The sequence below is a fragment of the Phyllobates terribilis genome, unplaced genomic scaffold (genome assembly GCF_046119375.1).
Source record: "Phyllobates terribilis strain yellow unplaced genomic scaffold, ASM4611937v1 Scaffold_1__5_contigs__length_1240528914, whole genome shotgun sequence".
Taxonomy (NCBI): domain Eukaryota; kingdom Metazoa; phylum Chordata; class Amphibia; order Anura; family Dendrobatidae; genus Phyllobates; species Phyllobates terribilis.
The window spans coordinates 957,568,894-957,595,530 of record NW_027362761.1 but is presented as its reverse complement, the minus strand read 5'-3'; the positions used below and the strand labels follow the sequence as shown (position 1 = coordinate 957,595,530).

The 26,637-nt window shown below is 43.5% G+C and overlaps 1 protein-coding gene across 2 annotated transcripts; it reads right to left on the bottom strand.

The window, feature by feature from the left end:
* Positions 1-7,148: 7,148 nt before the first annotated feature.
* On the bottom strand, positions 7,149-26,532 carry LSM6 (LSM6 homolog, U6 small nuclear RNA and mRNA degradation associated). 2 transcript variants are annotated; one of them, XM_073655936.1, is made up of 4 exons: positions 26,339-26,532; positions 16,236-16,343; positions 14,820-14,933; positions 7,149-7,396 (listed from the first exon to the last, which is right to left on the bottom strand). In XM_073655936.1, the coding sequence occupies exons 2-4, from the start codon at positions 16,327-16,329 to the stop codon at positions 7,362-7,364; spliced, it is 243 nt and encodes an 80-aa protein (XP_073512037.1). In that variant the 5' UTR covers positions 16,330-16,343; positions 26,339-26,532; the 3' UTR covers positions 7,149-7,361. The 2 variants fall into 2 exon arrangements, with proteins under 2 accessions (XP_073512037.1, XP_073512028.1); XM_073655927.1 differs by having other exon boundaries at positions 7,151-7,396; positions 26,302-26,527.
* Positions 26,533-26,637: the final 105 nt, after the last annotated feature.

Here is a 26,637-nt window from a genome sequence, read left to right as displayed (position 1 = left end):
AACAGCCGAGATTATTTAGGCATTTTGGGCGACCAAGTGCATCCTATGGTTCAAGCACTGTTCCCGGAGGGGAACGCCATCTTTCAGGATGATAATGCACCAATTCATACAGCTAGAATCGTTAAAGCATGGCACGAGGAACATTCTAATGAAGTTGAGCATCTCATCTGGCCCCCACAATCCCCAGACCTCAACATTATTGAGCATTTATGGTCGATTATAGAGATTCAAGTTAGACAATGATTTTTGCCGCCATTGTCGCTCAAAGAACTGGAGGGTGTATTAACTGAAAAATGGGCTAAAATTCCTTTGGAAACAATTCATACCTTGTATGAATCCATACCTTTGAGAAGTGAGGCTGTAATCGCCGCAAAAGGTGGACCTACACCATATTAAACAAACTTTTGTTGATTTTTCAAGGTGTTTCCATTATTTTATCCAACCCCTGTGACACATACCATACATACATACGGTAGAGCTGTGCAGGGAGAAGTATGCAGCCCTATGGGAAAGCTGTGCCTGCAGTTGTATGCACAGAAGCAGTGAGTGAGTTCTGCTGAATAGAGTCCCACCCACAGGCACAGAATATGTCACGTGATTGTGATGTCATGTCAGATTCCAGAGCCTGTAACTCAGGGAGAATCTGATGCGACATCACAGTCAGAGGATTCTCAGCCAGAGATCATGTAACCAGGAGAGCAGCTCAGGTTACAGGAGGATTTGGAAAGCAAGGTATTTACAAAAGAGCTTATCTATAGCAGTTAGATAACATAAAAGTGATTTATAAAGTAGCGGCAAACTCTTTAAAGCACCACTCCAGCATTTTTTTCAGCACTGGAGTGGTGCTTCTAATGTAAGGTCCCCCCCGCCCCTGATCTTATGCTCACCCTCTGGCTTCTTATTTTCGGCAACATTTTGTGACTGCGACTTCTGACTGGCCGAAAGTCAGAAGTTACGTCACAAGTTAATGAGGATCTCAGACTTATATTGAGTTGTGACCTCATGTCACTCCATCAAACACTGGAGCGATCTGAAAGATCAGAAACAAAAGGGAACGGCAGTGATAGAAGGGGAAGACGGCGGAGGGCAAGTATCCGATTAAGTGCAGGGACCTTAGATTCAAAGCACCACTCCTGCGGTAAAAAAACAAACAAAAAAAACACCCCGCTGGAGTGATGCTTTAGAGGGACTGTGAGTAAGTCCCGCTGCTTGGTGCTTCATAATGGGGCCAATCATTTAAATACACATTCCCACCATACCCCTTTGATTGACAGCTCTGGCTGGCTTCATAAAGCCAGAGAAGGGAGAAAACAATCAAGTGGAAAGGTGTATATAAATGATTGGCTGTTCAAACCATGGCTATTCTGTGCTGATAGAGTCCCTTTAAGTGGCGTGCGCCTGTTAATGAATTATGCATCTTATTCTTTTTACGCTAGACTTAATGAATTGAGGTCTTGGTTTCAGTGCTGAAGGACCAAAAGTCTTTTTTGGGTGACTTACCCATCCAAGAGCTAGCTTTTTTTCATTTTGTCTTACAGAATTAACAATAGACCTAAGAATACTTTTGTTTATGGGAGTCATGTGACTTTCCTTCTAACTATGTCAACTGTTTCCAAATGTAAAAAACAAGTCATCGGAACTGATTTTAAGGCAGTGTTCAGATGAACATTAAAAAAAAAAAATCTGCGTTTCATCCAGAAAGCTCTAATGAGGTTTCTCTTATTTGTCATCCGTATAAAATGTGTGCCAGATGTTTATACAGCAGCGCTTATTAAATGGGTGAGTTTCAGCCAACACAATGCAGAAACTAGTGCATGCTGTGTTTCTCCTCCCCCCACCCCACACACACACAGATTTGGTCAGTGAGGTTCTGCACTGCCCCCATTAAATAACATTGGTCCATGTGCAGTCAATTTTTTTTTTTTATGGACAGTACTTAAGACTGAAATTACACTACTCTGACCCTACTACCCTCATGCTCAAAGCTTAGCACATCTCATTACTAATAGTTTGGAAAAGTGCTGTAATTTCTGTATTTCTTTCAATTCCATGATGCTACAGCAGTATGCTTTGTGAAAAAGGGGAAAAGAGGTGTGCTATGAAGCAGTGATCACCCAGCAATACTTCAATAAATTATCAAACGTTATAATAAGTGACAATAAATTTTATTCATTACAAATATAAATACATACAAACAACGTCAAAAAACCCAAATAGCTAAAACACAAGTAAAATCAATATAGTGGGGTTACCCACTAATTTGAAGCCCACCTGCTTTGTGCAATGTGCATCTATGCACAAGCTGCAGCGTTTGGGTTACCAGCTGCATCGTCTGGGTTACCATGGGGAGGATGCGATCCTCCCCCTCACTTCCTGTATGCTCTCCAGCACATGTGCAATGCATAGCACTTCCAGGTTGGGGGTCACGCCATGTTCCTGCAATGTATGGTTTGGAGTGGCCGCATATCAGCTGCTGAAATGGTAATTAGGTTCTTGATTATATATAACAGCGTCATCTTACCTGTGCCCTATAGACCCCTGATGAAGCCACGTGTAGTGGCGACACACGTTGGGCACTGAATGCCCGCCTGCTTCATCCCAGCATAGGATTTTGTGCTCAGGGAGGTGATTGATCGTAGCGCTATTATGTGCAGGAGGGATACTTACAGCATGAAAGGGTTTTGTATTTATTTATACCCTGAATAGTACTTTTTGTGGTATGTGAGTATATAGTATTTGTCAGCTCAGATATTCTATATGGGCTTCATTTATGTTTGAGACTCTTTGTATTTTTCAATATATACTCTGCTGTAGTAGGCACATATTTCCCTCTTCATCTTTCTGGACTATAGTACACCTCCTTGAATGCTAATGTCAGGCAGTCATAACTAATTTGCATGTGTACGATATTGATCACCAGGGATAATACTGGCACTTGTTGTATTATGGTACTGCTTGTTCTGTTGTAACTAGGGATGTTTTTTTTTGGAGCAGGTGGGCTTCAAATTAGTCGGTAACCCCACTATATTGATTTTACTTGTGTTTTAGCTATTTGGGTTTTTTGACGTTGTTTGTATGTATTTATATTTGTAATAAAATTTATTGTCACTTATTATAACGTTTGATAATTTATTGAAGTATTGCTGGGTGATCACTGCTTCATAGCACACCTCTTTTCCCCTTTTTCACGTGTATTTATGTGGTGTGCAGCATGTTGATCCCCTTTTTGATTTGGATGGTGCCCTCCATAGTTTAGTGTTTATTGACAGCAGTATGCTTTACTAGTGAAGACATATTTGGAATAATTAGATCATTATCCTCTGGGGTTTTCCACTTTCCTACAAGCAACAATCACACCTATCCTAAAGATGCCATCGCTCAACCCAAACTCTACGTCTAGCCATCGCCCCAAATCACTCCCATTTGCCTCCAAACTCCTCGGACAGATTGTGCACATTGAACTTTCCTCCCACACAACTCACTCTTTGAGAACCTACAATCCAGAGTCTGTCTCCGCCACTCCAATGAAACTGCTCTAACCAAAATTACCAACAACTTACTTCCAGCCAAAGCTAACAGACAATATTCTGTACTCTGACTGCTTTACCTGTCCTCTGCCTTTGACACGGTCGATCACTTCCTCCTAGTACAGATCCTCTCCTGTATTGGCATCAAAGACCTTGACCTCTCCTGGATCTCCTCATACATAATAAATAAATTTTATTTCTATAGCACCAACATATTCCTCAGCACTTTACATTTTAAAGGTGACTTGTACAGACAATAAGACATTGTTATTCTGTAATCACAAATCAGATACCAAGAGGAGTGAGGGCCCAGCTCACAAGCTTATAATCTATGAGATCACTGTCCACACATTTAGCCTCTATTCCCACACTACTTCCTCATCCCCACCCTCTCTATTGGTGTACCTCAAAACTTTGTCCCAGGACCTTTGGTCTGGGACAATGCAAAGTCCCAGAGCTTCCAGTATTACCTATACAATGATAACTCAAATCTACGTCTCTGCTGTCCAGAACCTCAGGGTGTCTATAAGCCATATCCTCCTTATCACGCTTCCTAAAACCAAACTAATTGTCTTTTACCCAATTTTATATTAACAATTATATAATCAATTATTTTTAATGCAAAATTAAATGCACTGGATTGTTTTGTTTTCTCTGCAGCAACTAGGGGCTGCCATTTTTATTTGCTGTTGTGCAAGTGTGAGCCCGACACTTACACACCTCAAATACAGAAGCTACTGGGCATAGACTGATCAAATCTCCTGCATAGTAGCTGTCTCCAGCTGTGACCGAGGCACGCCCTCTGGGCTGTCCAGGTCACAGCCAGGTGCCATCTTTAATTTTAGCTGTGGTCTCCAATCTCCCTGTCACCACTCACAGTACTCAGTGCAAGCGGCGACACGAGGTGCCGGGATGATGATTGGATCGGCGGCAAGTGAGCGGTGTTCAGCAGCCTGACAGTAGTACAATACCAGGCTGCTGTTGACCACTCACCGTAACTGTAGTGTTCAAAGAACAGCAGTTTAATCATCAAGCTGCTGTGCTCTGAACACTGAAGCTCTGCTACATCAAGGCAAGTCTCATTCAGACGTCACTGTGTTAGACATCTGAAGGAGGCTTACCCTGACATACCAGAGCCGTGTCTCTAATGTATATAATGTGATACAACCCAGAACCATGTATCCAATGCCCATGATGTGTGATACAACCCAGAAGAATGCATCTAATCCCAGCACACAATACACTGTGTATCCAATCAGGTGTAAGACAGACTGAACTCAATCTCCGAGCAAGAGACTCTGCGTATCCAATCCCAGTGCGTGATACAGTTCCCGTAGCTAATCTCAGCGTATACACATGACACCATTGTTCCCATAGAAGTGGATGGAGTGTGGGGGGGTGGGGGGGGGGGTCACACAATCCCTTGCGGTGTGATACACTAGATCCTCAGAGTGTATGATACAGTCAGCATATCTAATCCCATCCTGTGCAATAGATGCTGCTGAGCCATGCATCTAATCCCAGCGAGTAATACAGTCCACATATCTAATCACAGCATGTGATACAGTCTGTATAACAGCGCATATGGCAAGCAGCACCAACAGAATCAGCGCTGCCAGCCGTCCTCGGTGACTGTCCACATGTCAGTATCACTGTGTAGTTGCCAACCAAATGGCTCTGCACTGTGATCCTAAACTTCATCCTCCCTTATCCTTTTACAAATGCCCAGAATGGGAGGGGGGAGAGTGATATCACACAAGCACCGATCCTACACACTTTTACAGCAGTCGTAATGTGAGCTAACAGTACACTAGGATTTCATGGGAAATGTCAACAGATGCTCCCCCTAGTGTTTAAAATGGAAAATATTAAAGCTTTTTAAATTACTTTTCATATTTTATACCATTAATAAAATATATTTTTTAAACACATTAATACTTTACATTTTTTCAATTGTTGAACTTTACATTTTTTTTTTTTAGGATGGCACATTCCCTTTAACTCTGCAGCCCGATTAATCCATTTCTACCCTCGTTATTCCTCCGCTTCTCCACTGTGAAAATTTTATCATTGGCTCGAAATTTCCCAATGGATCAATTTTAAACTAATAACCTAACACTAACCTACAAGGCTGTTCATAATCTGTCTCCATGTTTCCGAACTAATCTCCCAATATCATCCCACACGTACTCTCCGCTTCTCACAGGACCTAATCACCTCCAAGACTTCTCCTGGAGTACCCCCCCCCCCCCACTCCCATCTTCTGGGATTCTGTGTCTCCCACATTCTGGACCTTCAGGCAGAGATTGAAAACCCATCTCTTGAAGAAAGCCAACAGCTTGCAATGCCACCCCTTCCCACCCACCCCCAACTGTAATCTTACAACTACCACCACGGGAGCTACCACAACCCCCCCCCCCCCCCCACACAACCTACTGTCACCTTTCCCATTACCCTGTAGACTAGCTCCACAAAGGCAGTTTCTTCTCCCCCTCTGTACTAGTCTGCCACTGCTATTTTGCTCATTGTAATTTATATTTTCACATGTACAGCACCATGGAATCAATGGTGTTCTAAAAATAAAATAACTTATCCAGTGTGTTAGGAAACTAAAAAAGTTTTTACGAGCAATTGCTCCACTCCTTGTCTGCACCATGTATGCATGCATACACACACTAAATATTTGGCTCCTTGTGCAAGCAAAGGCTTGTGGGCTTCACAGCTTTTACTGTTGAAATGTAGCTCTATCTTGTGCTCAACAAAAAGCATGATTCTTCTACGAAGGGAAAGTTAACTTTTTACCCCAAGAGTTGTCTTTATATCCTACTAGAAGTTACAGCTTTCAAGGGAATCTGTCATGTCCCATCTACTATGTAAACTGCCCCCATTGCGTTGTTAGTGATGCGATGTGCATCACGAACACACTTTTTTCATTAAAATTGGTGCTAATATCATGAGTCTATAACATTTTATACACTTATATCCTACCTGCTCGTTCAGTCATATGGGAGTGATCCGCACATTCAGTCAGGGCTGGCGCCGCCCACGCATTTGAATTTTGCTCCCAACGAGCGCTTATGTAAGTATGACATGGCCAGTCGCGGCTCCCCGCGCGTGCGCTGTGTAGTTCCCAGCTTCACTGTGTGCGGCCGGAGCCGCTCGTCACAGCGCACACGCGGGGAGCCACCTGGCCATGTCATACTGCGCTTGCAAAATTCAAATGCGTGGGCGGCGCCAGCCCTGACTGAATGTGCGGGTCACACCCCTATGACTGAAGGAGCAGGTAGGATATAAGTGTATAAACTGTTATAGACTCATATTAGCACCAATTTTAATGAAAAAAGCGTGTTAGTGATGCACATTGCATCACTAACGCTGCAATAGGGGCAGTTTACATAGTAGATAAGACATGACAGGTTCCCTTTCACTAAAGGATTTTCTCAAAACCAGAACACATTCATAGTAAATGTGAAAAAAAAAAATTCCTACATTCTCTTCATTGCATACAAAAGTAATATAATCCTCTGATTCCAAAATAGTTGCAATTTCTGTATCAATGCACAATTTCAACATGCCATGAATATTTCATAACAGCAAGATACAAAGAAAACACATACTTCTCATAATTGGTTTATTTCACTGTGTAATGAACGCATTAAAAAAAAAAAAAAAAGGTTCACAAAAGAGGATTTTTCTAAACTAAAAAGAAAAATTGTTTCTTCCACATTTTAACAGTCATTTCATAGATAAACTACCTGAATACTTATCTTTCAAAATAGAAAGCTAGCTCACCATATAAAACTAAATAAAAAAGAATTATACATATGGGCAAATTCACATTCTTCTCTTCTGCGTACTTATATACAACACTATAAAGAAGAGAAAAATAAATCGCATTAGTAGTAGAAGCATACATAACAGGAAATGGTACAAATTACCCAAAAATAACTGCATTTGCTATGAGAAGATTTCTGTTCTAGCACCATTTAGGGCAGTATATTTCATAATTGTGCCATCAATTTTTTGGGTTTTGTTTTTAACAGTGTTCAGAATAGTATAAAATTAAATTTATTCTGTGGTTCAGCACAATTACGGCTATACTAAGTTCTTATCTTTACGTTAAACAATTTTTTTTTTTTTTTTATTGTTGGACAAGAAGTTTTTCTGTTCCCTTACCACATAGCAATATTTTAAAATGTACATCCCAAATTCCCAAAAAATTTGAGATGGGGAGAATGTTAAGAAAACAATGATTTGGAAATCTTATAGCCGTATTGTATACACAACTGTATATGTATATGTTGCAGGCTTTTGGACTGTGCACTAATAGAAAGCTGGATGGTCCCTCTCCTGCTGACTCCGCAGGACACTGCGTCTGTGACTTCCATAAAGAATTTCATATTTTGATTCATCAGAACAGAACAGTTTTCCATTTTTGCCTCGGTCAATTTTAAATGAGCTTTGGCCCAGAGAAAATGGCAGCGTTTCTGGATTGTGTTGATATACAACTTCTTTACATGACGAAGCTTCTACTTGCATATGTGGATTCCACAGCAAAATATGTAAACAAAATTTCAGGAATCATTCTGGAGCCAAATCATGTCTGTTTTTAACCCTTTCCTACATGACATACAGGCAAATCATATGTTGGGTCCCTGACTGATGCAGGCTCGCAAGCCAAGCCCGCATCTGTCCCGATAGATGATGGCCGATTTACTTAGCCATCCTCTGCCTTCAACAGCCGCAGGTGGAGCGAAGCCCTGCCCACAGCTGTTAACTTCTGCTGTGAGATTGACAGGGGTATTTAACACGTGCCAGCAGGGGAGGCATGTCATTACCTGCACCCGTAAGCATGCCCATGACATGATCGTGGGGCGAAGGTGGGTTTCCATGACAGCTGGGGGTCTTATGATACTTTTATGAAAGCCAGCAATTTTACATTGAGAAACATTTTTTTCTAAAATAGTTCCACAATTTTTTGACAGTCATTCACAGATTGGTGAACCTCTCACCATCTTTTGCTTCTGTGAGACTCTGCCTCTCCAACATCTATCTATCTATATACACACACACACACGTGACCATGCGTAACCCACTTTTCTAACCTTTTGTTAACCCTGTCCCAACTTTGAGAAGTGTTGCTGCCATCAGTTGCTAAATGAGTTATTTTTTACAAATGAAATCGGTCTTAACTTTCACCTTCTGATATGTATTATATGTTCTGTTGTGAACAAAATATGGCTTTAAGAATTTCCAAATCATTGCATTCTTGTTTCCTTTATATAGTGTCAGAACTTTTTTTGCGATTGGGGTTGTATATATTTTTGCCTTGTCATACAATTACAATTTTTCTGTAAACAAAGCTGTAAAAGCTTGTTTTCTGTCGTATGACATTCGACGTCCATAGGAGATCTGCAATGACAGGAATGGGGGGGGGGGTCTTTTGCAGACCCCTGGCTGTCATGCCAACCCATCGACGCCAAGCAATCATGTGACAGGGGCGCAGATGGTCGTGGGTTTCTGACAAGTTACATGCTGCTGTCAGAGACTGACAGCAGTATTTAACATGTTAACAGTCGCTGGTGGTTTGCGATTCCACCAGAGGCTGTTAGGGGCACATGACAGCTGATCAAATCAGCTGTCATGTACCTGAAAATATGCGAGCTCAGTGCCAGAGCCCACATCACAGGGAGGCGACCTATGACGTATCTATACGTCGTAAAGGGATTAAACGTATGATTAACAGTGGTCCCAGCGATCATACATTTACCACCTGATAAATGTGGGCAATAAATACAGGTAGTAGGAGAACCCTTTTAATGACCACTTTTAAACCTCTTGTGATATGTCTGTAAATACTTCTATTTCCCTTAAATGGGGTTGTCCAGTCCAAATCGACAAGTCTGCAGTCACTGACTGTAGACTTATGAATTTTCCCCCAGCACACACACTGTGCGCTGCAGGGATTCGTCTGTTTCTGACCCGGGACCAGAGGTTGCGTATACGTTATACATACTCCCGGTCAGTGGGTGCAGCCTCGCTTCCATACACTTGTATAGTGCCCTCTACTCAGCCACGCTCACTGGGCAGCCGCGAGGCTGCACCCACTAGACGGGCCCTTGCCGGGAGTATATGTAATGCATACATACAGTGGCTTGCGAAAGTATTCACCCATTTTGTTACATTACATCCTGTGTTTAAATAATATTGTAAACCCATTTATGTGTCATGCATCAGCACTAAATATAGTCCAAGTTAGTGAAGTGAGAAAAATATAGGCAGAAATTAAACTTATAAGATCAAATAAATTAAAAATTGCCATATGTATTCACCCCTTTAGCAATGAAGTCCCTAAGGGTATGTGCACACGCTGCAGAAATGCTCAGGATTTTTTCCTGAGCGTTTCTGCATCTCTCTGGCAGGAAAAAACGCATGCGGATTGTACATGCGGTTTCCTGCCAGGGACATGCGGAAATGAAGCGGTCTTCACTTTCATTTCCGCATGCGGGTTGACAAGCGCTTCCCAAGCGATTTTAGCATCACTTGGAAAGTGCTTGTCAACTTCACACTATATAAATCCATGCAGCCGGCATGGATTTATATAGTGTGTGATGTCAAAAAATAAATATATACTTTACCCTCTGATGGCCCCCGGTGTCCTGCTTAATCGGTCCCGGCTGCCGGCAGTGAAGACTGTAGGACCTTCCGACGTCAGCGTCACGTGACCCGTCACATGACTCTGACGTCAGCGAAGGTCCTTCATTCAACCGCAAAGTGCGCGGGAAGCCGGCAGGACGCAGCGCGGGCCGTCAGAAGGTGAGAATATATATATATATATTTTTTATTTTATTCTTTTTTTTTTTAATGGTACCTGGGTCTGGATGAGAGTCCCCTCATCCACACCCGGGTACCATCCGCACATTAGACCGCATGAAAAGCGCATCAACATATACAGTGATGCGGATTACATGCGGTCTAATGCAAGTCAATGGCGGCAAAAGAGCAGCGTTTCCGCAAAATTAATTGACATGCTGCGGATTTTTGACCGCAGCGTTTACGCTGCGGAAAAATCCGCATCATGGGCACAGCACATGCGGATTTCCATTGGGGAACATTGCTGCCCTTCTACCATGCGTTTTTCATGCGTTTCCGCGGCATTTACGCAGCTGCAAAAACGCCGCGGAAACGCATGAAAAACGCATCGTGTGAACTCAGCCTAAAAATTTCTGGTGCAAGCAATTACCTGCATAAGTCACATGCTTATTGAAAGAAAGTCCACCTGTGTGCAATCTAAGTGTCACATGGTCTATCAGTATAGACACACACCTTTTCTGAAAGACCACAGAGGCTGCAACACCATTAAGCAAGAGGCACCACTAACCAAACAACACCATGAAGACCAAGGAGATCTCCAAACAAGTCAGGGACAAAGTTGTTGAGAAGTACAAGTCAAGGTTGGGTTAGAAAAAAACCCAAAAAACATCCCAATCTCTGATGATCCCTCGGAGCACCATCAAATCCATTACCATCAAATGCAAAGAACATGATATCACAACAAACCTGCCAAGAGTGCCACCCACCAAAACTCTCAGCCCGGGCAAGGAGGGCATTAATCAGAGAGGCAGCACAGAGACCAAAAAGGTAACCCTGAAGGAGCTGCAGAGTTCCCAGAGATCTAACACTGATAGCTCCTGGATGTCGCCCACTCGCTTCAGGGTGGTGACTGCCATTAAAAATGATGCTTTCATAGAGAGTAGCCTAATACCCGCCTTTTCTAGGGGCTCAAAGGGAGGCTTACATAGGGCTCCTAGCACCAAATTTAGGTCCCATGGTGGAACATGGTTTGATTTTTGGTCTTAGGCGAGTAACTGCTCTAGTGAATCTTGATATCTACGGGTGGTGTACCAGGGAGTAGTCCAAAAAGGCACTTAGGGCAGAGGTCTGTACCTTTAATGCTTGGTCTTAACCCTTTTTCAAACCCTTGCTGGAGGAATTCCAAGACCTTAGGGATATCCGGGCAAGTAGACTCCAGAACTGCTTTCCCTGCATAAGCACAAAATTGTTTCCATATTCTGGAATATACTGCTGAGGTTATCGGCTTTCTACTAGCCTGCAAAGTTATTACCCGATCTGAGAGGCCTTTGGTACTTAGGATCTGCCTTCCAGGATCCATGCTGCCAGTAAAAGGAAAATAGACATCCTGATGCAACAGAGGACCCAGGGATTCTGTCTGTCAGGAAGACTGAATGGATGCTCCAACGACATGCGGTGTAACAGCGGGAACCCATTCCTCTTTGGCCAATAGCAGGACACTAAGATTATAGTTGCTCGATCTTCCTGGACCTTTCTCAGGACTCTTGAGATAAGTGGAATTGGTGGAAATGCATACAATAGATCTGTTCCCCAGGGCTGAAATAAAGAGTCCACTCCCTCTGGGTTGTCCTTTGGGTTCATGGAAAAAACCTTTGCAGTTTCACGTGCTTTCTAGTTGCGAATAAGTCTATGTTGGGTATGCCCCACCTCTGGACTATCAACTGAAAGACTTCTGGGTTTAGTTCCCATTCGGAGGACCAGATTTTTTTCTCTGCTGAGAAAATCTGCTATCCTGTTTTCGGATCCTTTGAGATGGACTGCTGAAATGGAAAGAACATTGCTCTCTGCCCTTTGGAAGATTTGCAGGAGTCTGCCCTTCGGGCCTCCTTGTTTGCACAAGTAGGAGACGGTTGTCCGAGAAAATCTTTACATGACATCCCCTGATCAGATCCTGGCACTGCTGGATCGATTCCCAGACTTAACTCTTTGTAATTGGACGATCTTCTCGGTATCTCGGGAGACCATGTGTCCTGAAGATATCAGACCCTAGATCTGCTCCCCAGCCTGTCTGGCTGGCATCTGTAGTAATCTGAACAAAGGGTGAGAGGATCCATGTTAATCCCTTTTTAAGATTTGTCCGGGATGTGCATCATGATAGGGAGATTTTAGTTCTACGGACACTCTTGTCTGTTCCAGATTGACAGGATTGCTCTCTAATGTTCTTGAGCGAGCCTAAGCCCACCTTACGTTTGAGATGCAAGACGTCATTAGGCCTAAGACCCTCATGGCGTACCTGATTGACAGTTTCTTTTATGGAAATTCAAGACTCTTACTCTGATATCCTCCTATGTTATAAGAGGGAGGGAAGAAATATGATGACGCGATTCTAGAAGAACTCCTTGGAACATTTTTTTGGTGTCGGGTTGGAGGTCTGATTTTTCCCAGTTGACACACCACACTAGGATCTCTAGGGTTTTGATAGCCTTGTCCTGTTGAACTAGCAGAGCAATTGACTCGGCCACTAGGAGGATATTGTTCAGGTATGGAATTGATTGTACCGCGTCTTTTTAGGAAGGCCGCTACCTCCGTCATTATCTTCGTGACAATTTGAGGAGCCGAAGACAAACCGAATGGTAGACATGTGAATGGAGGATGGATTATATTGTGCCTTTCCAGAGCAAACATCAGGAATTGTTGATGACTGGGATGGATGGGTACATGGTAATATGCATCCTTTAAGTCCAAGGTGCACATTACTGAGTCTTTCGCTATTAATGGGATGCTGGATCTCACTGTCTCCATTTTGAACCCCTTGTATTTTACCCACTGATTTAGAGGTTTAGGTTTATGATAGTACGATGTTTGCCTGAGGGCTTTTTTACGGAGAAAAGGGAGAAATAATGACCCTGGCCTAATTCTGAGGAAGGAACTGGTTTGACTGCACCTAGCTCTATAAAAGGACTACTATGTCCTGTCAGAGCCTTTCTGAGGCAGAGATTGATTGTGGACGGGTAGGCTGGTAATTGTGTGGGGGAGGATGGGAAAAGTCTATTTTGAAACCTTCTCCTATGGTGCGTAAAATCCACTGGTTGTTCGTTATGGATTGCCAACCCTCCAGGAAAAACTGAAGCCTCCCCCGGAAGCGCGTTCCACCTCTGGAATGCATGCGCAGGCCGGAACCAGAAGTTGGCAGCAAACAGCTTGGCGTGGAGCCGAGAGCACTTTACGGAGGGAAGCGGCAGAATTGGGAGCTCCCTTTGCTTCAACCGACATGGCTGGGGGACCCCCACCCAGTGGGGCATCAGTGTAGAGAGTCTTCACAGGGGTAAGGGGAGAGATCAGCCCTCTCCCCCAACCCCCCTGGAACACAGGTAACTTCGCTGAGGTGGAGGGGGGTGGCTTTTAACTTCTTGTGTTTCCAGTCCTTAGAGGACAAGTAGGACTATCTACTGTCGGGCTATCATGATGGAAGACCTGGTAAAAGATTAACTTAACTTACACATAAAAAATTATAAGGCTCATTTAAGTCACGGAGCACAGTGCACGTCACAGGGCCCTGTGACGGGGAGGGGGGGATATGATAGTTAAGCATATAGGCGGGGATTGCGCCTGTACAAAATAGAATTGATTAAAGAGCTTTTCTCTGCAATCAAACCTCTACTATGGGCCATACAGTTATGTATAGATTTACTTTTCTATACCCTGTATGGCCATAGTAGAGGTCTGATAACTCCAAAGTGGTGACAGATTCCCTTTAATCCAATTGAGAATCTGTGGTTAGACTTGAAGATTGTTTCCTCTGGTGAATAGCAATCTCACTTGAAGAATGAACAAAAAAAAACCTAGTGGAAAAGATGTGGAAAGCTCATAGTCATACAAAGTGACTTGCAGCTGTAATTGCAGCAAAAGGCGGCTCTGCAAAGTACTGACTTTGGGAGAGTGGTGAATAGTTATGCACACTGAAGTTTTCAGTTATTTTGTCCTATTTGCGGTTTGCGACACAGAAAAAAAAAAAAAAAAAAGAAAAGAAGACCAAATGTTCATAGTTATAGGCATGGTCTTTACATAAACTGATGCAAACCTTAAAGCTAAAAAAAGACAACTGTAAAATTCCAGGTTGTGAGGTAGCAAAACATGAAAAATGCCAAGGGGGTTGAATACTTTTGCAAGCCACTGTACAGTGTGTGCACTGGGGCGGGGGGGGATTCATAAGTCTTATCAATTTGGACTGGATAACCCCTTTAAATTAACAATTTCAGAGCACCTAGATCAGGGTGTAAGGATAAACACTATTGACAAGGGAAATGGTTACAATCACCAGGAGAAACAATAAGAGGAACCACAAAAATGACAAGAGGAGTTGTATTTAATTGTGGTAATTTAAAGAGGAATAGGGCTCGGAAGGTCATACTCCGTTTGTATCCATTTTTAAATTAAGGTAACGTTTGAAAAAAAACAAACAAGTGAGGCATTACTTACCATTATTTCCTCGGATAAAGGCATCTCCGTATTTGTTCTTGAGCTGGCCATTAACATACTCTTCTGTCTGTTCTAAAGCAATGTTCATGTATCCATCTAAGCATGCCAAAACGCCTGCAAATAGGACAGACATTTGTATAAGTTTATGTGCAGAGTGCCTGATTACGGTTATTACAAGCTACTGTAACAATATCAGTATTGCATAGATAACATATCACTTTACAAAATTGAAAGTCAAAAGAGGCAAACCTCACAACATTTTTTCCTGGTCACCCATGTACAACAAATCTGTGAAGCATCAGGTTTTTTTTTACTACATAGAATAGGAAAAAGATGCCACAAACATTGCATGTGGGTATACACCATCTAGGGAACGATCAGCAGCATTTACCAGTATAATGTTCCATGTGCTTCGTATTAGGCTCCGAATAATGATTTTAGCATAGATAACTCCCAATAATTTCTCAAAACATGCTATTTTTGCAACAGCCATATTTATGTCATATGTATGTGGGCGAGCCTTCAGGGCTCGGGGATAGGCCTCAGTCACCTCTGGACCTACAGCCACTGATTCTCCTCTACGGCAGCACGGTGGCTCAGTGGTTAACACTGCAGCCTTGCAGCGCTGGGGTCTTGGGTTCAAATCCCACCAAGGACAACATCTGCATGTTCTCCCCATGTTTGCGTGGGTTTCCTCTGGGTTTACTGGTTTCCTCCCACACTCCAAAGACAGATAGTAAATGTAGATTGTGAGCCCCAATGGGGACAGTGAGGAGAACGTCTGAAAATTGTGTGAATTGTAAAACGCCGCAGAATATGTTGGCGCTATATAAATAAAAAGAATATTATTCTCTGAAATCATTGTTATTTTCGACTACAAAGGATAAACAGCATCAGACTCCTAATAATGATTACCATCATCCCCTTAATTTTTTGCAACAGCCAAAATAAAAATTGAGTAATCAGAGAGGAAACCATTTACCTAGAAACAGTAAAGGCGAATGAGCTGCTATCATAGAGGCATGACTTCCCAGCAAGATGGCTGCGTATGGAGGAGCATGTGACCAAAGCTGTCCCATCAATCTCCTCAAATTAAGAAAAGCACTACACACGATAAAGCTTTAATTGAATTGGTCTGCTCACAGGCTTCTCCATCAGCAGCAGCCATTTTATAGACAGACCTTTGCTGTCCGGCAGAAGTACAGGAGAGTAATTAATATATATTAATGTCACAAAATCATGTGCTGAACACAGTCATTGAAAAAAAAAAAAAGTGAACAACCCCTTTAACTATACATCAGTCCACGCACTACATAGACATACTGGGACCACCATAGCAAGGATGGTTGCTTGTTACTGGCTCTCCGCTGTGACTCACAGTTTATGGGAACAACATCATGGCCATCATATTGTTACCTCGATAGTCAACGCCGGAGTTCAGCTTCACAACTACTGGTCGTCCAATAATTTGCTTCAAAAAGTCACTTGGGGTTTGTTTTCTCAAACTCATTCTGATTTTTTTTTCTAAACAAGACAAAGATGCAATCATGGTTTAGTTTTTCACTCACAGACTATGTGTTTAGCAAGGTTTATGTACATAGGTGCATTCTGCCTGTACAATGATTTGACCCTTACAAACCAATCAGAGTGTGTGTCCTTCAGGACGGCCTCCATCACGGTTAGGCTGAGTTCACACGATGCATATTTAATGCGCTTCCGCGGCGTTTTTGCAGTTGCGTAAACGCCGCGGAAAAGCATGAAAAATGCATGGTAGAAGGGCAGCAATGTTCCCCAATTGAAATCCGCATGTGCTGTGCCCATGATGCGGATTTTTCCGCAGCGTAAACGCTGCGCTCAAAAATCCGCAGCATGTCAATTAATTTTGCGTAAACGTGGCGTTTTCGCCGCCATTAACTTGCATTAGAATGCGCCAATTCCGCAAAACTGCATCTGTACTTGCGTTATTGGCGCGTTCTAATGTGCGGATGGTACCCGGGTGTGGAGGAGAGGAGAGTCTCATCCACACCCAGGTACCATTAAAAAAGCTGTAAAACAAGAATAAAATAAAAAATATATATATACTTACCATCTGTCGGCCCGCGCAGCGCTCCTGCTTGGTTCCCGGCACTTGCAGTGAGTTGAAGGACCTGCGCTGACGTCCGAGTCATGTGACGGGTCACGTGACGCTGACGTCGGCAGGTCTTTCAATTCAAAGTTGCCGGCAGCCGGGAGAACGGAGTGTAAAGCAGGACAGCGCGGGCCATCGGAGGTAAGTATATACACTCTCTCGGGTCACACTATATACAGTTATATGAAAAAGTTTGGGCACCCCTATTAATCTTAAGCTTATTGTTTTATAAAAATTGGTGTTTTTGCAACAGCTATTTCAGTTTGATATGTGTAATAACTGTTGGACACAGTAATGTTTCTGCCTTGAAATGAGGTTTATTGTACTAACAGAAAATGTGCAATCTGCATTCAAGCAAAATTTGACAGGTGCATAAGTATGGGCACCTCACCAGAAAAGTGACATTAATATGTAGTAGATCCTCCTTTTGCAAAAATAACAGCCTCTAGTCGCTTCCTGTAGCTTTTAATGAGTTCCTGGATCCTGAATGAAGGTATTTTTGACCATTCCTCTTTACAAAACAATTCCAGTTCAGTTAAGTTTGATGGTCTCCGAGCATGGACAGCCCTCTTCAAATGATCCCACAGATGTTCAATGATATTCAGGTCTGGGGACTGGGATGGCCATTCCAGAACATTGTAATTGTTCCTCTGCATGAATGCCTGAGTAGATTTGGAGCGGTGTTTTGGATCATTGTCTTGCTTAAAGATCCATCCCCTGCGTAACTTCAACTTTATCACTGATTCTTGAACATGGTTGTCAAGAATCTGCTGATACTGAGTGGAATCCATGCATCCTTCAACTTTAACAAGATTCCTGGTGCCGGCATTGGCCACACAGCCCCAAAGCATGATGGAACCTCCACCAAATTTTACTGTGGGTAGCAAGTGTTTTTCTTGGAATGCTGTGTTTTTTTGCCGCCATGCATAACGCCTTTTTGTATGACCAAACAACTCAATCTTGGTTTCATCAGTCCACAGGACCTTCTTCCAAGAAGAAGTTGGCTTCTCCAAATGTGCTTTTGCATACATCAGCCGACTCTGTTTGTGGCGTGCTTGCAGAAACTGCTTCTTTCGCATCACTCTCCCATACAGCTTCTCCTTGTGCAAAGTGCGTTGTATAGTTGACCGATGCACAGTGACACCATCTGCAGCAAGTTGATGCTGCAGCTCCCTGGAGGTGGTCTGAGGATTGTCCTTGACTGATCTCATCATTCTTCTTCTCTGCCTCTCTGATGTTTTTCTTGGCCTGCCGCTTCTGGCCTTAGCAAGAACTGTCCCTGTGTTCTTCCATTTCCTTACTATGTTCCTCACAGTGGAAACTGATAGGTTAAATCTCTGAGACAGCTTTTTGTATCCTTCCCCTGAACAACTATGTTGAATAATCTTTGTTTTCAGATCATTTGACAGTTGTTTTGAGGAGCCCATGATGCCACTCTTCAGAGGAGATTCAAACAGGAGAACAACTTGCAAGTGGCCACTTTAAGTAGCTTTTCTCATGATTGCATACACCTGGCTCTGAAGTTCAAAGCTCAATGAGGTTACAAAACCAAAACAAGTGCTTTAGTAAGTCAGTAAAAAGTAGGTAGGAGTATTTAAAACAAGAAAATGATAAGGGTGCCCATACTTATGCACCTGTCAAATTTTGTTTGAATGCAGATTGCACATTTTCTGTTAGTACAATAAACCTCATTTCAAGGCAGAAACATTACTGTGTCCAACAGTTATTACATATATCAAACTGAAATGGCTGTTGCAAAAACACCAATTTTTATAAAACATTAAGTTTAAGATTAATAGGGGTGCCCAAACTTTTTCATATAACTGTAAATCCATGCTGTTTGCATGGATTTATATAGTGTGACCTAGTTGTCAAGCACTTTCCAAGTGATGCTAAAATCGCCTGGAAAGCGCTTGTCAATCTGCATGCAGAAATGCATGTGAATATGCATGTATTCTGCAGGAAAACCGCATGCACAATCTGCATGCGTTTTTTCTGCCAGGGAGATGCAGAAATTATGCAGAAATTTTCTGCTTCATTTCTGCATCGTGTGCACATACCCTTACTGGTATGTGCATGTCTGTTTATAATGGATCCAGTAATCAATAAAAACAGTGTAATGGAAAAAACAAACGCAGAATGACCCAAAGTTTTTGTTCGCATCATTTCTGTTCTGATTTCATCACGTGTTTACTAGAGGGGTCTCTAAACACCTCTAGTGTTCTGTGCAGTGCTTAAAAACGGATGAATTAAATTTGACTCCCCAGATAGCCCATTTAGGGGCACTACTATGGATGTGGATTACAATTGTGCCAAAAGTTAAAATATTTTCCAACAAAGCTTCTTTAAATCCAATCATTCCTAAGGATAAGCCAGTCACTTCAATTTCTCTTCACTACGAGATGCAGTGCCTCCATTGCTCAACGTTAAAAAAGCACTCCTCCTCCCATCAAAGTTTTTAACCTCTTAATATAGTGCAGTCATCATATTATACAGCACTGTGTACTTACAATTGCTCATTTGCCTTTCTGCCCAGCTAATTCTTCTCTGCTCTATGTAGAAACAGGAAGTCTCATGTCCCTGCATTTATCATTCCCCTCTTCAACTCCTGACCCAGCTGCTCCCTCCTCCCCCTGCCAGGGACTTTTGCAGTGACTTATGACTCATACAGAGAAATGGACCTCCTGTTTCTACATAGAGCTTAGAAGGATTAAGCGAGTCAGTTTTTAATCACATGATGGCATAGACCTAATGGAAAAGAGAGAGGAAATCAAAATGAGCAATTGTAAGTACACAGTGCCATATAATATGAGGATTCCAATATATTATAAGAGGATAAAAAGTTTGATGGGAGTGATTCTTTAAGACTTTCAAAAGGTTCTCATGAGTCTCATTTTGACATAGGGAGGAGCTGATAATGTGTCAGCCAGGAGGTGTACATGACTGACAGGTATATTAGTACGCCTGCACAATGCCTACTGCCGTGCACACATCCGCCGATGCAATAACTCTGGTGCCGGCCACCACGTAATGTGGGCGTTATACTGGAGAATCCCTTTAATGGTTTACGTACACAAGGTAGAACTGATGCAGAAATTTCTGCAACTGAAAATCTCTTCTATTCATCTGAAAGTAGTTTATTTAGCCTTTCAGATGAATGGAACTGATTTCTTGTAGATTTCTTAAGTAGAATGAGCAGTGGATACATTGCGTGCTGCGTGTATATCCCATATACTGTTGATTGGTCTTACGCCAATTAGTTACATATAGAAGTTTATTTGCATTAAGCTGATGGGGAGATAGTGAAGAGCGGAGGGGCAAGTATAAGAATTGTTTGTTTTTTTATTTTCTATATCTTATATTTATTATGCTGATCTTAATCAGGAACATTCAATTCGTGGAAAACAATGTCACGGCAAATTGAATTACCTGGGAACATCCAGACAATGGCTCATCTATACTAGACTGAGGCCCTGGCGACTCTCCCACCCTCCCCCCATGACATATACACACATAGGGAGAAACCTGTCTAGGGAAACATTGGGGGTATGCTCAGAAACCACTGAAAACCTGCCGCAGGCTAGTAAGCCAAGACACAGAGTCCCTGGCCGGTTTTTCAAAGTACGCTTTCTCTAAAATGCCACCAGTGTGATTCATGCTGATGATCATTCAGGCAGCATGGATCAGATAACAGATTCCCTTTAACCCCTTAAGCCCCGCGGGTGGTTTGCACGTTAATGACCGGGCCAATTTTTACAATTCTGACCACTGTCACTTTATGAGGTAATTACTCTGGAACGCTTCAACGGATCCCCCTGATTCTGAGATTGTTTTTTCGTGACATATTGTACTTCATGATTGTGGAAAAATTTCTTCGATATCACTTGCGTTTATTTGTGAAAAAAACGGAAATTTGGCGAAAATTTTGAAAATTTTGCAATTTTCAAAATTTGAATTTTTAAGCCCTGAAATCAGAGCGATATGTCACACAAAAGAGTTAATAAATAACATTTCCCACATGTCTACTTTACATCAGCACAATTTTGGAATCAAAATTTTTTTTTGTTAGGGAGCTATAAGGGTTAAAAGTTGATCAGCGATTTCTCATTTTTCCAACAAAATTTACAAAACCATTTTTTTAGGGACCACATCACATTTGAAGTCACTTTGAGAGGTCTTTATGACAGAAAATACCCAAAAGTGACACCATTCTAAAAACTGCACCCCTCAAGGTGCTCAAAACCACATTCAAGAACTTTATTAACCCTTCAGGTGCTTCATAGGAATTTTTTGAATGTGGAAGAAAAAAATGAACATTTAACTTTTTTCACAAAAATGTTACTTTAGACCCAATTTTTTTTATTTTCACAGGGGTAACAAGAAAAAATAGACCGCAAAATTTGTTGTGCAATTTCCCCTGTGCACGCAGATACCCAATATTTGGGGAAAAAACACTGTTTGGGCGCACTGTAGGGCTCGGAAGGGAAGGAGCACCATTTGACTTTTTGATTGTAAAATTTGCTTGAATAATTAGCGGACACCATGTTGCGTTTAGAGAGCCCCTGTGTGCCCAAACTTTGGAGCTCCCCCACAAGTGACCCCATTTTGGAAACTAGACCCCCCAAGGCACCTTTCTAGATGCATAGTGAGCACTTGGAACCCCCAGGTGCTTCACAAATTGATTCGTAATAATGAAAAAGTGAAAAAAAAAAACACTTTTTCATTTTTACGAATCAATTTGTGAAGCACCTAGGGGTTCCAAGTGCTCACTATGCATCTAGATAGGTGCCTTGGGGGGTCTAGTTTCCAAAATGGGGTCACTTGTGGGGGAGCTCCAATGTTTGGGCACACAGGGACTCTCTAAATGCAACATGGTATCCGCTAACAAATTGAATGGAAAATCGGCTCAAATTGTTAGCGGACACCACATTGCGTTTGGAGAGCCCCTCTGTGCCCAAACTTTGGAGCTCCCCCACAAGTGACCCCATTTTGGAAACTAGACCCCCCAAGGCACCTTTCTAGATGCATAGTGAGCACTTGGAACCCCCAGGTGCTTCACAAATTGATTCGTAATAATGAAAAAGTGAAAAAAAAAACACTTTTTCATTTTTACGAATCAATTTGTGAAGCACCTAGGGGTTCCAAGTGCTCACTATGCATCTAGATAGGTGCCTTGGGGGGTCTAGTTTCCAAAATGGGGTCACTTGTGGGGGAGCTCCAATGTTTGGGCACACAGGGACTCTCTAAACGCAACATGGCGTCCGCTAACAATTTGAGCCGATTTTCCATTCAATTTGTTAGCGGACACCATGTCGCGTTTGGAGAGCCTAAACAGTGGAGCTACCCCTCAAGGATTTTATTAAGGTGTATAGTGAACATTTTGAACCCAGAGGTACGGCACAGAATTTGTTTACATTAGGTCATCATATTGAATAAGTTGTCATTATTCTTGAGCGCAAGTGCTCGCTACTTGAGTTTGCATCGGGTACTCAGGTATGCACCATGTACAGCGTGTGCTCGAGTGACATGCTCGAGTCCCTGCTCCGCATGTTTCACGGTTATTAGACACCCAAAAAAAAACATGCGGGGATCGCTCGTGCATGGCAGGCAATCCCCGTAAAATTTTTTGGCCGCGAAGCATATGGGGCAGAGACTCGAGCATGTCACTCAAATACCCACGATACTCAATGCATACCAGAGCACCCGATGCAAACTCAAGTAGCGAGCACTTGCTCTCAACACTAGTCGCCATATCGTCATCTTTTTTTCTTACTTTTGAAAAAAATCCCAACCCCAGCCCTAGCCCTAGCACAACCCTAACCCTAGCACAACCCTAACCCTAGCACAACCCTAACCCCAGCACAACCCTAGCCCCAGCACAACCCTAGCCCCAGCACAACCCTAGCCCCAGCACAACCCTAGCCCCAGCACAACCCTAGCCCCAGCACAACCCTAGCCCCAGCACAACCCTAGCCCCAGCACAACCCTAGCCCCAGCACAACCCTAGCCCCAAACCTAGCCCAATCCTAACCCAAGAGTTTATTTTTGACGCCGTTCCTTGTGCGGTATAAGTGATTAGACGACTTTATTCTTCGGGTCGGTGTGATTACAGCAATGCCAGAATCATATGGGGTTTTTATGACTGACAGCTGTCACACACAAAAAGACGCATTTTTTGTAAAATCTAGTTTTTGCATCGCCATATTTTGAGAGCTATAATTTTTCCAGATTTTGGCAGACAGTCATGTGACGGCTCGTTTTTTGCGGGATGACTTGACGTTGTTATTGGTGCCATTTTCAGGCACGTGACATTTTTTGATCGCTTTCTATTCCGATTTTTGGGAGGCAGAATAAACAAAAACCAACAATTCAGGAATTGTTTTTTTTTTTTTTTTTTTTTAATTCTGTTCCGCGTGTGGTAAAATTGATGAGGTAGCTTTATTCTTCGGGTCAGTACGTTTACAGCGGTACCACATTTGTATCATTTTTCTATGTTTTGGCGCTTATACACAATAAAAGCTATTTTATAGAAAAAAATATTTTTTAGTATCGCTTTATTCTGAGAGCTATAACTTTTATTTTTCAGCTGATGGAGCTGTATGGCGGCTTGTTTTTTGCGGGACGAGATGACGTTTTCAGCGGTATCATTTTTATTTATATGCGTCTTTTTGATCGCTTGTTATTCCACTTTTTGTTTGGCGGTATGGTGATAAAGCATTGTTTTTTGCTTCGTTTTTTTTTTTTTTTTTTTTTTACTGTGTTCACTGAAGGGGTTAAGTAGTGGGACAGTTTTATAGGTCAGGTTGTTCCGGACGCGGCGATACCAAATATGTGTACTTTTATTGTTTTTTTTTATTTTTTTTATAATAATATTTATTGATGGGTACATTATATTTTTATTTTTGGTGTATTATTTTTTTTATTTTTTTATAATATTTTTGCATTTTTTTTTTTTTTTTTTTTTCCACTTTCACACAGTTTATACACTTTATTACTTTGTCCCACTCTGGGACTTTCACTTTTTTTTTTCTGATCGCCTGCATGGCACAGGAATGGAGCACCATCCCTATGCCATGAAGGCTGTCAGAAGTGCACAGTGTGAAGATTTCTTGGAGATGCACTGCGCATGTCCAAGCAATCTTCCTGCTCTCTGGTGACCCGGATGTTGTCATGACGACATCGGGTCGTCATGGCAACACCCGGGAAGCCTTTGCAGACTGCGCTGGAAGCCGGAAGAGAAGGTGAGTATCGCCGATCACCTCCCCTTGCCCCGACTTCGATCGCGGCATCGCGGGGGTTAATGTGCTGGGAGCGGTGCAGGACCGCTCCCTGCACATAGTACCGGGTGTCAGCTGTGACAATCAGCTGACACCCGGCGGCGATCGCGCCCGCACAGCCTGTGTGCGCGCGCGATCGCGATGACGTACTAATACGGGTCTGGCTCTTAAGTCCCAGGGCACAGACGCGTATTAGTACGTCAGATGTTATTAAGGGGTTAAAGGGAAAGTCACCCCCAAAACTGAATTTAAACTACTTGTATGGTCCTAGAGAGGACTTAGCCCCTATAAAGATCATACCTGCAGTATAGGGCTCATTTCTTTAATTTTTCAGACAAATTGTTTTGTTTTATATGTAAATGAGAGCGCCACACTGCACACACCGAGCCAGGGACTGCATGCACACGTCAGTACTGGCGCTCATCCCTGCGCCTTCACACTGTGTGACTAATAAAAGCATGGGGTGGGCTTCCGGCTACACATAATGCCACATTACTTCTCATCCTGGGATCTTCATGGTAGATGATGGCAGAAGCTGTCCTCCTTATGTGCAGGGCTGGGATTCACCTCCAGCAACATTCACTTTGGGCAAACAAGTGCTGTCAAGACTAAAGGGAGGTGCGGGGCATCAGGGCCGGCGTCAGCACCCGGCGTACCCGGGCAAGTGCCGGGGCCCTGGAAAATCAGAGGGGCCGAGCCGCCCACTCACTGTCGGGGCCCGGGCCCACACACCCACCCGCCCATTCACTGTCGGGGCCGGGCCCACACACCCACCCGCCCACTCACTGTCGGGGCCCTGGCCGCTTCCTCGGCACCTGTTCAGGGACGCAGGCGCTGCTTGATTGCCGGCACTTCCCCCAGACATGGCCGCGCGCTGTCCGGCTGTGTCTGCTAGTAATGACACGGCAGGGTCGACGGCACTGCACCTTTAATTGTGCTTGTGTGTCGCTCCTGCCGCGTCATTACTAGCAGACACAGCCGGACAGCGCACGGCCATGTCTGGGGGAGTGCCGGCAATCAAACACCGTCGGAGCGGAGGTCCTGCACAGATGGGCGGGAGGGGCCCGGACCCGACCGCAAGTGGGCCCCTCTGATGTTCCAGGGCCATGAAGTCTGTGACACGCCGGGGGCCCTGCACTGCCCCATACCCGAGGAGCTGCTGGACAGGACATAGGACCGGGGACAGGTGAGTGAGGCTTCCCCAATCCCCATATTAAAAATATTAGTAATGGATCTGTGTGAGTGCATGTATGTGAATGTCAGTGTATATATATTTGTCTGTTTTATCTATGTGTATGTCTGTATGTGTACATATGTCTGCGTACCGTGTGTGCGCGCATATGTCTGCGTACCGTGTGTGCGCATGTGAAGGATGAGGGGGCAGGCTGGGCCATGTGTAATAAATAAATATAAATATATATATATATTATATATTTATTTCTCCGCCGTATCTGTGCATCATGAATCGTGTATGTGTTAAAAGGGCCCACTGAGACTCTTTCGCCCGGGGCCCAGAAAAACCTGGAGCCGGCCCTGCGGGGCATGCTGACTGAGGGGGCAGAAAGGGGCACGGAGCTCTTTACCGCACCAAGCAGCCCGCATTGCTATAAAAATAATTACATTGAATGGTGAGATCCATTCTGTAGGTACAAGTTGTTGGGCCAAGTCTCCTGTAGGACGACAGGCACCTGTATAGCACATTATAGTGTGCGCCATTAGTCACGCCAGTCTGCATGGACAGTGCTGTCACCACATTATAGAAGACATTGATCCTCATGTAACAAATCAAGGCTCAGCTTTCATTTCTAGGACGGCTCGGTAGAGATGAGTGCTGAGCTCTGATTGGTTTCTGGCTGTTTTATAAAATGAGGACTATTATTGCATTTACACATCCAGACACATAAAAGTGAGGACAGAATCGCAACAGGGGAAACAGTATTCACACGTGTGCGGCAGGATGAGCCCGCAGCGGTAACAGACACTGCACGCTCCTGCTCACTATTGTACATAGGGCAACTATTCCACGCATCCTACACAGTCACATGAGCCACCACACACTGAGGACGCCATACTGTACCGGAATCCTCCGCTCCGACCAGTAAGCACGGACGTACCTCCCGCGTCTGGGGCTCCTCCCACACGACGGGCCGAGGCAAAGGACAATCTTAAAAAAGACGCGAAGGTGTTTAGCAGAGAGCGGAGAAGGGCGGGTGTGAGGAGGCAGAGCCGTGAATACAATGGAGCTGGTCCTAGTACGTCACGTGTTCTTCAGCGGTCACGTGATCGCCGTGTATCTCCCGCCTGTCTCCTGTGTACGGCCTGCAGGAAGCGGCAGTGGATAGGGAGATGGTGACCTGCGCGGTGGTGTCAGAGGACGGAAGTGAAGGGCGGCTCACACTATATACTCTACGTC